We start from the raw sequence: 13,215 nt of genomic DNA, 5'->3' as shown, positions 1-13,215 counted from the left end.
ATGCTTATAATCCCAGCCCTTTGAGAGGCCAATGAGGGAGAACCGCTTGAGTCCACAAGTTCAAGTCCACCCTGGGCAACAGAGCGAGATCCTATCTCTACAAAAAAGAAAACCATAGCCAGGTGTGGTGGTTCACACTTGTATTCCCAGCTATTCAGGAAGCTGGAGCACTCGAGCCCAGGAGTTAGAGGCTGCAGGGAGCTATGAGTGCGCCACTGCATCCTGGCCTGGGTGACAGTGTGAGACTCTGCCTCAAAAAAACAGAACAACAGTCAATCTTACAGTGACAGTCATGTATATTTTAATAATTTAAAAAATAAAGAAAATGAAAAGGCAAGCCACAGACAGGGCGAAAATGTTGACAAGACATACACTGGATGAAAAACTTGTATCCAGAATAAATAACTTGGAAAAATCAGTAACAGAAAACAAACTAACACAATTTCCCAAAAGACAAGAACAGACACTTCCTAAGGAACAGATAAAAGCCATTAAGCGTAAGAACGAGCTCGACATATTCACTGACGAGGGAACTGGTCATCAGGGGAACGTGAGGTAAAGCCAAAAGTCGGTAACGCCACACACCCACTGGAATAATTAAAGGATTTTTTAAAAATAAACAGCCACACCAAATATTGGTGAAAATATAAGGCAAATGGAATCTCATACATTCTAGGTAGGAGCATAAAATCACACCAGCACCTTGGAAGACAGTTTGACAATTTCTTATGAAGCTATACATGCACTTCTTAAAAGGTCCAGCAGTTTGACTTCTGGGTGCTCCCGGCAGAGAATGAAAATGTAGGTGCGCATGAGATGTGGCTGTGCATTAACTGCAGCGACGCTCATCACAGCCAGCTACGGGCAAACAACCCACATGTCCTCAGACAGGAAACGGAGAAACAAACAAGTAGATGGACACAAGTTAAAAATGAACCACTTGGCCGGGCGCGGTGGCTCACGCCTATAATTCCAGCACTTTGGGAGGCTGAGGCAGGCGGATCACCTGAGGTCAGAAGCTCGAGACCAGCCTGATCAACATGGTGAAACCCCATCTCTACTAAAAATACAAAAATTAGCCGGGCGTGGTGGTGCGCGCCTGTAATCCCAGCTACTCAGGAGGCTGAGGCAGGAAAATCATTTGAACCCGGGGAGCAGAGGTTTCAGTGAGCCGAGATCACACCATACCACTCCAGCCTGGGCAACGAGTGAAACTCCATCTCAAAAAATAAATAAATAATAAAAACAAATTAAAACGTACCACTCATCTCCCTAAAAGAGGGCTGAACCTCAAAAGCACTCTGTTGTCCAAAAGCAGGGCCAGGACGAGGGTGAAGCAAGAGAGATGCTGGCGTACAAACTTTCAGAAAGAGACGGCTCTGAGAATCTCACTCCTGGGGTGTGCCGCGCAGATGCCGCACTCTCTCACCTCCCCCTAGTCCCAGCTCTGGGCAAAAGATGACAGCAATTTAAGAATAAACACAGTAGGATTCCATTTATTTACAATTCAAGAACACACAAAACTAATTTATGGTAATAGAAATCAGAACAGTGCTTGTCTCCCAGGGGTAGGAACTGACTGAAGGGACGAGAAGGAACTTCCAGAGGTCATGGAAACTTTCTGCAGCCTGACGGAGGCAGTGATTACACAGGTGGTACGTTTTCAATACTCACTCAATTATATACACAAGATCTGTCCATTTCACTGTATGTCATTATTATCTCCAAAAAATGTTAAAGGAATAGATAGTTTCTTTTTTTAAAAGACCACATTGAATGCCACTGTCAAAGCAAGGGAACTGCATCTGGCAACACAAAGGCATTTTCTAAGCCACGTGCATGCTTCTAGATTTTGGTTTATTTTTCTTCTTCTTCTTTTAATGCTTCTAGATTTCTAAACAGGTCTCATGAGAGACCATTTTAATCCTGGGAAGCTAGTGTGACTGGGGATTGACGCTGGAAAAGGCGAGAATGTGACAGTCAGGGTGAAGAGGAAAAAAAAATCAAAATAACAGGTGAGAATGTATCCTCTACCTCCATTTGTCAGCTAAGCCACCGGATTCACCCCCACCCCGAGCCTACCTGTTCAGGAGGCTCTTAGGCCAGGGTGGGCAGCATTTTCAGAGTCCTTGACCCCAGTCGGTCCATTAGGGAGGGGTGCCTGAGAGCCTGAAAGCTACCAGGGCAGCCAGATGTGCCTGAGGGCAGGAAGCACTGTGATCTGAAACATCTGTCACAGAAAGCACTGTGCTAGGAATACAGCAGCTGACTTTAAGTAAAGGGCAAAAATTGGAAACACTGACAACATCAATGAATGTTATCAGAAAAATGGGCAATCTTAAGCACTGTCAATAGAAGTATAATTTTGGAAAGTAATTTGGCAAAAATTATTAAAGTGTTAAATATCCATACCCTATATCTGACTATTCCCATTAATAAAAAGACTCTTTCAGATACGCTTACCAAAAAAATATGTTTAATGAAATGGTGTTCACTAAATTTCTGTGTGTCAACAGCAAAAAGAAAAAGAAAAAAAACTGGTAACAACTGTAGTGTAAAGGAAATGGTTAAAATATGTACATTCTAGGATGGAATAACGGCTACCGAAGAGTAAGCACCAGGCATCTCAAGTAACTCAATTCAAGGGAAAGTAACATAACAATACAGGCCGTCTGATGCCATTTGTTACGCACATAAGATGTCCATGCACACAAAAATTATCTAGGAGGACTTACAGCAAACTGCTAATGTTAACCTGGGACACAGCAGAATTTGAAAAAGCAGAGAAATCCAAGAAAGTTTCACTTTAATTCTGCACTGTGTGAGCTTTCTTTGTAGTGAGCATGCATTTACATTACACCTGTACAGTATTTTTGAAGAGCATATCACAAAGCTGTAGGATCACATGTGAGTCCAACTTGTGAGACTCCTTCTGGCCTCGAGGGACTAAGTGCCAGGACAACAGTTCACTAAGTGTGGTCTGCAGACACTCTTCTAGGCAGTCTTGTAACATCAAAACTATTTTCTTTTTCTTTTTTTTTTCTAAGACGGAGTCTCACTCTGTCCCCCAGGCTGGAGGGCAGTGGCGCAATCTCGGCTCACTGCAACCTCCATCCACCAGGTTCAAGTGATTCTCCTGCCTCAGCCTCCCCAGTAGCTGGGATTACAGGCATGCACCACCACACCCTGCAATTTTTGTATTTTCAGTAGAGACGAGGTTACACCATGTTGGCCAGGCCGGTATTGAACTCCTAACCTCAGGTGATCCGCCAACCTTGGCCTCCCAGAAGTGCTGGGATTACAGGCATGAGCCATTGCACCTGGCCATCAAAACTATCTTCATAAATATACTAAGTGGCTGGGCACGGTGACTCACACCTGCAATCCCAGCACTTTGGGAGGCCGAGGTGGGCAGATCACTTGAGGTCAGGAGTTTGAGACCAGCCTGACCAACATGGCAAAACCTCGTCTCTACCAAAAAATACAAAAATTAGCCAGGCATGGTGGTGCACGCCTGTGGTCCCAGCTACTGGGGAGGCCGAGGTGGGAGAATCACTTGAACCCAGAAGGCTGAGGTTGCAGTGAACTGAGATCATGCCACTGTACTCCAGCCTGGGTGACAGAGCAAGACTCTGCCTCCAAAAAAAAAGTAACAATAATAATAAGCTATTATTTGCCTTTTTTCTTTTAACTGTGCTGACATTTGAACTGAAGATACAAAAGCAGTGATGGGTACAACATGTTAGTGAAACAAACCAGGGGCACCACATGGGGTCCTGCTATGCTGCCCAGGCTGGACTGCAATGGCTACTGACAGGCACAGTCACAGCTCCCTACGACCACAAACTCCTGGGCCCAAACCATCCTCAACTTTCCAAGCAGCTGGGACTACAGGAGTACTATGCCCAGTTAAAATATTCACTTTGTTAAATCTTAACCCCTCGATAAGATCTCAACAGTCTGCACGATCAAATACAAAGTACACGTAAAACATTTCTGGTGCATACTAAAGTGCGATGGCTGGTCTTCCGTGTTTGAGTTGTGAACTGAACTAGCCCTTTTTACATAAAATATTTTACTTAAAAAATAACTGACAAACAATAGTTACTCAGGCTTCAGCATCTGGTAGACATTTTCTCAGAAATGAATTAAATAAATGTTATCATTTGAAAGAATACAACCAAGAGTATATTGTTGACAATAATAAAACTCAAGCTGTCAAACACATATCTAAATTCTTAAAAATTTGTATCTGACACCACAAGCTTGACGGATTCCTAATAATAAAGACTTTTCAATAACTTGTGGTGATTATCTCGTGATTTTTTTAATAAGGTATAATAAAAGACCTACATAATTCAGTATGTCGATATTTTCAAATAAGCGATGTATGATGTTACATAACCATGCATGGATAAAGATCCATTCAAAGTGCAAGACAGACCAATGAATTTTAGTACAACAATTTGAAAAGATTATTCCGTACCACAACTAACCTTTCAGAAACCACTACGTGTGGAAGACTTGCTGTTAAGATGTCAACACCACCAAAACCCATCTAGACATTCAATGCAATCCCTATCAAGACCTAAGTAAATATTTTGCAGAAATAGGAAAATCTATCCTAAAATTCATATGGAATCTCAAGGGACCCCAAGGTCCCTTGCCAAAGCAATCTTGAAAAGTTAGAACAAAGTTGAAAGAGTCGCACTTTAAGTCAAAACTTACTACAAAGCCACAGTAATCAAAACAGTGTGGTGCTGATAGAATGACGGGTATATGGACCCATGAAATACAGTAGCGATCACAGAAATAAACCCTTTCGTAAGTTCAAATGATTTTTGACAAAGGTGCCAAAACCATTCAATGAGGAATGGACAAGCTTTTCAACACACGGTGTGGGAAAACTGGCCTCCACACGTGAAAGAGTAAATTGGGTCCTTAAACCATACACAAAAAAATCAACCCAAAACAAATCAAAGACCCAAATTTAACAACTAAAACTATAAAACTCTCAGAAAAACACCAGGGGAGAAGGTTTATGACATTGGATTTGGCACAGATTTCTTGGATATGACATCAAAGGCACAGACAACAACAAAAAAAGAACAGACAAATGAAACCTTAGTAAATTTTAAACTTTTGTATATCAAAGGACACTATCAACAGACTGAAAACACAACCTATAGAATGGGAGAAAATGTTTGGAAACCAGAACTGTAAAAGAATAGTATTCAAAACATACAAGAGAACTCCTAAAACAGCAACAAAAATAATGTGATTTAAGAACAGGCGAAGAACCTGCATAGCCATTTTTCCAGAGAAGACACACAACTGGCCAATGAGCACATGGAAGGGTGCTTCACACCACTATTCATTAAGGAAATGCACATCAAAGCCAGAACAAGACACCACCTCACACTCACTAGGATGGCCACCACCAAAATAAAATTAAAATTAAAATTAAATTAAAAAATTAAAAAGTCAGAATAGCAAGAGTTGGTGATGATGTGGAGAAACCAGAACTCCTGTGCACTGTTGATGACAATGTAAAATGGTACAACTACTGTGGAAAACAATGTGGTGGCTCCTAAAATAGCTGCAAATTGAACCATAGGATCCAGCAATTCCACTTCTGGGTATACACCCAAAAGAGTTGAAAGCAGGGTCTCTAAGAGATATCTGCACGCTCATGTTCATAACAGCATTATTCACAGTAGCTACAATGTGGAAGCAATCTAAGTGTCCATCAACAGGTGACTGGATAAGAAACACGGATCATCTATCCACACAACAGAAAATTACTCAGCCTCAAAGAGAAAGGACACTTTGGCACATGGTACAACATGGATGATCCTTGAGAACATTACGTTAAGTGAAATAAGCCAGTCACAAAAGTACAAATATTTCATGATTCTCCTTCTATGAAGTCCCTACTCTAGTCAAAATCACAGAGGCAGAAAGCAGAATGGTGGGTGCCAGGGCCAACAGGGGGAGCATAGGGAGCGAGCGTTTAACGGGTACAGAGTTTGGGTTTGGGAAGATAAAGTTCTGGAGGTGGATGGTGGTGACGGTTGCACAGCAATACAAATGTTCTTAAAGCTACTGAACTGTACGCTTAAAAACAGTTAACACAGTCAATTTTATTGTATGTGTATTTGATCCAATACGACAAATCAGGGAAAAGAAAAGCATCCTCCTTAACCTGATGAACTGTATCTCCCAAGACCCTAAAACAAACCTCATGCTTCATGAAAATCTGAACGCTTTCCCTCTGAGACTGACAAGGCCAGGACAGCCACTCTCACCACACCCAGGTAAAACCGCACTGGAGGTCCCAGTGAGCGAACTAAGGCAAGAAAAAATAAACGAAATAAAAAGTAAATGGGGGGGGAGACGAAAACAAACTGAAAGCTGAATTTAAAATTTATCTGAAAATAAAAAATACCTAAAATAGTCAAGACAATTCTTACCAGGAAAAAACTGGAGGGCTTACTATGTTCTTTCAAAGAGTATTAAGAAGTGACAGTAACTATGATCTTACTGTACTGGAGAAAGGACAGACACATGATTCAATAAAGGAGCCCTTGAGAAACAGGCCCATGAATGTATGGCCAACAGGCTTTCATCAGAGGTGCCAAGGAAATTCAAAGGGGAAACAGACACTCATATTGTGTGGCAGGAAAGCAACCCTCAACTGTGACCACACTGCACACAAAAATTAACTCAAAATTAACAGTAAAGTTAAAGCTAGAAAGTTTCTAGAAGCTTGGGTTAGGCAGACACAAAAAGCACAAACCATAAAGAAAATGAATTGATAGCTCAGACTTAGAAAAATTGAAAGCTTTTACCCTTCAAAAGACACTAAGAAAATGAAAAGGAAGCCACATACTGGGAGAAAATATTCACCATACATCTGACGACAGACTCTGTCATGAATACACACAGAACTCTGCCAACTCAGGAAGATGACAGTCCAATTAAAACATGGGCAGAAGACTTTGAAAAGACACTTCACAAAAGAAGATATATGGCCATCGAGTTAAGTACATGAGGAGATGTTCAACATCATTAGTCACCAGGGAAACAGGAACGAAGACCACAGGGAAATACCGCACAGGCCCACCAGGATGACTAAAGTGAAGGCGGCCAGCGAACGCGCTTGGGATGCGGGGCCAGCAGGATTCTCACACACGTGTGGCCAGGGGACAGAACAGGGCAGCCACTTTAGTTCCTCAGCTTTTCCTAAAGTTAAAACATACTCACCATATCACCCAGAGGCCCCACTCCTAGGTATTATCCCAAGAGACAGGAAAACATACATACAAAGACTTGAATACAAATGTTCACAGAAGTTTTATCTGTAAGAGCCAAAAACTGGATTAAAAATTATGGTATATCCAGTCGGGCATGGTGGCTCATGCCTGTCATCCCAGCACTTTGGGAGGCTGACATGGGTGGATCACGAGGTCAGGAGATCGAGACCATCCTGGCTAACACGGTGAAACCCCGTCTCTACTAAAACTACAAAAAAAATTAGCCAAGCGTGGTAGCAGGTGCCTGTAGTCCCAGCTACTTGGGAGGCTAAGGCAGGAGAATGGCATGAACCTGGGAGGTGAAGCTGGCAGTGAGCTGAGATCGCGCCACTGCACTCCAGCCTGGGCAACAACAGAGCAAGACTCTGTCTCAAAAAAAGAAAAAAAAAAAATTATGGTATATCCATTCAATATAACAAGGACAACCTACTGATACAAGCAACAAACGTGAATGAATGCTTTTCAGAAAACATTCTGCAAGTGAAACAGCCAGACACAAACGACTGCATGACGTGTGATTCCATTCCCATATAATTCCAGACAAAACAAAACCACGGTGACAGCCAGACTGGAGGCAAGTACATTGGGAGCCTGTTACCTCCACCTGCCGCGAGGAAGTCACAGCAGGAAGCATGAGTACAGACCCAAGAGCAAACAGCCCTCCTGGAACAGTAGGATTTCTCAAAGAACAAGAACGTGGCCCTTTGGAAATTTCTTGTTTATTTCACATAATGATCATTTAGAGTTTGTTTTTACTTTTTTAATAATACAAATGTATCTAAAACTAGGGTGGAGGCTCACACCTGTAATCCCAGCATTTTGGGAGGCTGAGGCAGGTGGATCACTTGAGCTCAGGAGTTCGAGACCATCGTGGCCAACATGGTGAAACCCTGTCTCTACTAAAAATACAAAAATTAGCTGGGCATGGTGGCAAGTGTCTGTAGTCCCACCAGCTCCAGAGGCTCAGGTGGGAGAATGGCTTGAGCCCAGGAGGCAGAGACTGCAGTGAGCCATGATTGCACCACTGCACCCCAGCCTGGGCCACAAAGCAAGACTCTATCTCAAAAAAATAAAAAATTAAGCCGGGCACGGTGTCTCACTCCTGTAATCCCAGCACTTTGGGAGGCCGAGGCAGGCAGATCATGAAGTCAGGAGTTCAAGACCAGCCTGGTCAACATGGTGAAACCCCATCTCTACTAAAAATACAAAAATTAGCCAGGCAAAGTGGCAGGCACCTGTAATCTCAGCTACTCGGGAGGCTGAGGCAGAAGAATTGCTTGAACCCAGGAGACAGAGGTTACAGTGAGCCAAGATTGCGCCACTGTACTCCAGCCTACATGACAGAGCGAGCCTCCGCCTCAATAAAAAAAAAAAAAATACATAAAATAAAAACTTAAAATTAAAAATTAAAATTAAATCAGGGTGGAGGTAGCATGTTAAATATAAATCCATGGGGGTTTTTGTTTTTTGTTTTTTGAGATGGAGTTTCACCCTGGCTGCCCAGGCTGGAGTGCAATGGCATGATCTCGGCTCACTGTAATCTCCACCTTCTGGGTTCCAGCGATTCTCCTGCCTCAGCCTCCTGAGTCACGAGGATCACAGGCACGTGCCAACATGCCAAGATAATTTTTGTTATTTTTAGTAGAGACGGGGTTTCACCACGTTGGCCAGGCTGGTCTCGAACTCCTGACCTCAGGGGATCCACCCGCCTTGGCCTCCTGAAGTGCTGGGATTACAGGCATGAGCCACCACGCCCAGCCAAATCCACATTTTAAGCTGACAGGAGAGACACGTCAGCAGCTATGATCATGCATGTCCCTCTTCCATCTTCGGAAAGACAAGAGCTTTAAGTATTGAAAAACAATTCAGGAAAACCATCAGCCACCTAAGCCGGTAGAGCAGCGAAGATGAGAATGAAAACAGGACTGTGCTCAGGCTTCCTGAGAACTGATTCTCCACAGAATAAAGTTTTTAAAAAATTCTAAGGAAGGGCGGAGAGAAGGGTGGTGTTTCTCCCCACCTCCCTCGTGCTCCTAAACTAACGTCATGCCCCAAGGAAATGAAAGAAAAGGATGTCATTAATAAATTTATACCAAGTTTCTTTTCAATGGTGCTGAAAAGTATATGCAAATCCATCTGTAATTAGGTTTAAAATTCCATTTCATGGGATAATCAGACTTCAAAAAACTCAATTTTAGTTTTAATCAGATTTTAACAAGGATATTAAGTCCATTTCGTTTAGAAAAGGAAAAAACTGTGAATTTAACACAAAATGTATTCAAGCTTAGCCCTGGGAGATAATTAAATAAAATTAATTTGGCAAGGGTTGTCAGTAAATGGAAGTGCTCCAAACAGTGGTTCATGTTTTTGATGGAGACAAAAGCAACACCTCACAGTACAAACAGACCCGCAGCTCAGCACTTGTAGAGGAGGGTGGAGCCTCTTCCCAGGGGCAGGGAGGCTGGAAACCCTAACCCAAACCTCAGTCAGAAGAGGGGCTCACACGCCCCACAGGGAGCCCGACTGAGGCTGACAGGTGCAGGCTCACAAGCCATCAGCCCAAGCCACGCCCCAGCGTACTCACCTGCCCAAGCAACCGGGGTGAGACGAGGGCCACCCAGCTCCAACAGCCACCATATCCTGGAGAGAAATCGTCCCCGCTCAGAGGACGGTCCTTGTCCTAGAACAGCGAGGCCCTCCCACTCTTGGTTCTCAAAGCGCTCCCCCACCCCACCACTCTCAAAGTGCTGTGCTCAGTTTCAGCGCAGGAACCATGTGTCCTGCTCTCCGCTGCATCTCCCAGCCAGTATACGGCACGGTACGTCATAAACCCTCAACAAATATTTGTTAAATGGAACAGACATGATCACAATACGCGCTCCTGGGAACTCTCAGCTACCAGAAAAAAGGTGAGACAGAAATGAGCACTTCTCAACCCTGGGCGCAAATTTATAAGGGTTTTATCCTTCACAATTCTTAACCAAGGGGTAACACAGCCTCGGATAACTCTAGATTCCAGGCAGAGCAGGTGCTGAGCTGCGATCCAGGAAACGCCAATTTCATCCTAGGTTCTCTTCTACAACCACCCTCAAGCAAGGTCCCACCCTGTCGCCCAACTGGCCCAAATCTGAAAAGGAAGAAATCACCATGATGCCGTGTGGGTAGCAAAAGGCTCTGCACGGAAAAGAAAAGCCGCAGAGAACAGGCAGCAAGGCTCTGCATGGATTCGTTTTGGGTTTTTTGGTTTTTTTTTTCTTTTTGAGACAGGTTCTTGCTCTATCACCCAGGATGGAGTGCAGTGGCATGATCTCGGCTCACTGCAGCCTTGGCCTTCTGGGCTCAAGTGATCCTCCTGATTTGGTCTCTCAAGTTGTTGGGAGCGTGGGTGCATGCCACCATGCCTGACTAATTTTTTGTAATTTTTTGTAGAGATGAGATCTCACTATGTTGCCCAGGCTGGTCCTGAACTCCTGAGGTCAAGAATCCGCCTACCTCAGCCTCCCAAAGTGCTGGATTACAGGTGTGAGCCACTATGCTCAGCCTCTGCATGGTTAAACCAAAATTAAATGGCAGCCCTGTAACCTCTTGTAGGAGTTAGCAGGTATGGCCAAACCTACTCCCACCCCAGCTGTCTTGAAAATAAAGTTTTACTGGAACACAGCCATATCCACTCATTGACACACTGTCGACAGCAGCTTTTACGTTAAAATCAACGACAGTCCCGGTTCATCCCGGGTCATCGCAGTCTCAGCATGAAAGGCCCATGTCCCACGCGAAACTCCTCAGTCCCAGGCAAACCGTGAGGGCGAGTCACCCTATTCTGGGCTACAAAGGCAGAGCCAAGTAATTGTAACAGAGGCCTTATGGACCCCAAAGCTACCAAGTAAATATTTACTATTAATACCTGGCCCTTTAGGGAAAAAGCTTACCAGACTCTGCCCTAAATCCATCCCAACCTATCACAGGTGCCCACTGTTTAGTTACAAAAACTCAAAGAAAACCTAGAGTACTAAATAATGAAACAAGAGAAAGTACATTTTCTATTATTAAAAGTCTGGGCTGGGTGCAGTGGCTCACACCGATAATTCCAGCACTTTGGGAGGCCGAGGAAGGCAGATCACCTGAGATTAGGAGCTCAAGACCATCCTGGCCAACATGCTGAAACACCATCTCTACTAAAAAAAAATATAATAATACAAAAATTAGCCAGGTGTGGTGGTGGGCGCCTGTAGTCCTAGCTACTCGGGAGGCTGAGGCAGGAGAATCACTTGAACCTGGGAGGCAGAGGTTGCAGCAAGCTGAGGTTGCAGCAAGCAGAGATCGCACCACTGCACTCCAGCCTGGGCCACACAGCAAGACTCTGTCTCAAAAAAAAGAAAAAAAAAGTGTTTCAATCTAAAGCTCAAACTTAGAAAACTTACAGATAACTTAGCAGTGACCCCTACTGGGTTATCTACAACACTCCAGCTAAGCTCTAGTAAACAATAAAAACACAGAAGCTAAAAGAAATGCTTGTAATGCTACCAATGACACTCTTTTCAACTCAGTCTACGAAAAACATGTACTTTTCTCATCCGAGTCAATAAAAAGTGAACTGTGATTTAAAGGAACCTAGTTGATACCTGCATTTTGTAACTGCAATCCTAATAAAAGGCAAAATACTCCTGAGACCTAACTGCAGTAAACGCTAGCAATACAGAAAAAGTAAAAACTAGAAAGAGCAAATGGGAATACCAAGAATTGTGTGTCAAAATGTCTTCCACACAGACTCGTAAATAATTCCTATCAGCTCAAAAGCAGACAAACAATAGTGCTCCGAAAAATCACACGGGGTGGAAGCCTGCCCCTCCCTTGCTGTGGGAGGACTGTTTGGTTCCATGAAACTGAAGAGTAGTTTGCACCTTATAAAAAATTAATTGCTAATCTTCTAACTCAGCCGCCTCCGCGAACGAGATAGTATTGTGTTGCAGCCTCAGAAGTTAAATGCTTCCTCTCCCAAGTAATTACTGCTCTTACTCTACCTTGCAGAGAGCCTCCTCCCACTGAAAACCAAATCCCAGAACCTACCAGGAGGTGCTTGGCTCCCAGCAAAGGCAGGCAGGTCAGCCGTCCTGCAGGCTGGTAAGCCCTTCTTGCCAGAGTTCGGCTGGGCGCCATCAGGTCTGAAAGAGAAGCTGTCAGCTGATGGGCTTCATGCCCGCACATGTGCTGAGTTCTGCTCAGGCTAAATGGATGGCAGCTCCCAACAGAATCCTTTCAGTGCCAGCATCGGGCTGATCAGCTCACAAAAATGCAGGATCCAGCTGCATGGCACCATGTGGCCAGCCAGATGGATGGAGGTTATTGAGGGCACAGCCCACCATGCTCCAGGATCAGCCAAGCATTCCAGCAACAGGGCCACAAATTCACTGGATGCCCTTGGGCCAGTCAGCTCCTCCCAGAACCCAGCTTAGTCCACAGGATTGTGAGGAAGAACAAATGAGACACTGATTATCAACGGGCTTTGTCAACTACACAGCAGCTCTCTAGAGCCAACCACCACCGTCAGCAGTGCCATCCTGCCAGCAAAGTGAAGACCCTCTTGAGAACAGGGTCTGTCTTTAAACAAATAAACTCTAGAGGCTCTTGTAAGCCACCTGTTTCCAAACCAGGAAAAACGTCTGGCCTTCATTCCCACCAGCGTCATTCATATCCAACAAGGCTGTCTCCAACTAAGATACTCCTGCAAACTGCTCCTGGGCATCTTCCAACTGACGCACCTGAGGAGGCCCCCCTGCTGTTTTCATTGTTTAAAGCTGTCTGTGTGTGCACTACGTGGGCAGGCTGTGCTGTGTTCGTCACGGCATCGCCAGAGCCAGCCTAAAGCCTGGCAAACAGCAGGTCTCCAAATAAATGTTCA

General features: G+C 44.2%; 1 protein-coding gene across 1 annotated transcript in view; it reads right to left on the bottom strand.

Moving 5' to 3' along the window:
* LOC105537850 (mitotic spindle assembly checkpoint protein MAD1) overlaps positions 1–10,113 on the bottom strand; it is a 399,899-nt gene extending 389,786 nt beyond the window's left edge. The window contains exon 1 of the mRNA XM_011977540.1: positions 9,901–10,113. Within this exon, the coding sequence (XP_011832930.1) occupies positions 9,901–9,953 (53 nt within the window). The 5' untranslated portion in view covers positions 9,954–10,113. The remainder of the gene's footprint in view (positions 1–9,900) is intronic.
* Positions 10,114–13,215: the final 3,102 nt, after the last annotated feature.

The sequence above is a fragment of the Mandrillus leucophaeus genome, unplaced genomic scaffold (genome assembly GCF_000951045.1).
Source record: "Mandrillus leucophaeus isolate KB7577 unplaced genomic scaffold, Mleu.le_1.0 Scaffold180, whole genome shotgun sequence".
Taxonomy (NCBI): domain Eukaryota; kingdom Metazoa; phylum Chordata; class Mammalia; order Primates; family Cercopithecidae; genus Mandrillus; species Mandrillus leucophaeus.
The sequence above is the reverse complement of the archived record's forward strand: the minus strand, read 5'-3'. Positions and strand labels throughout refer to the sequence as shown.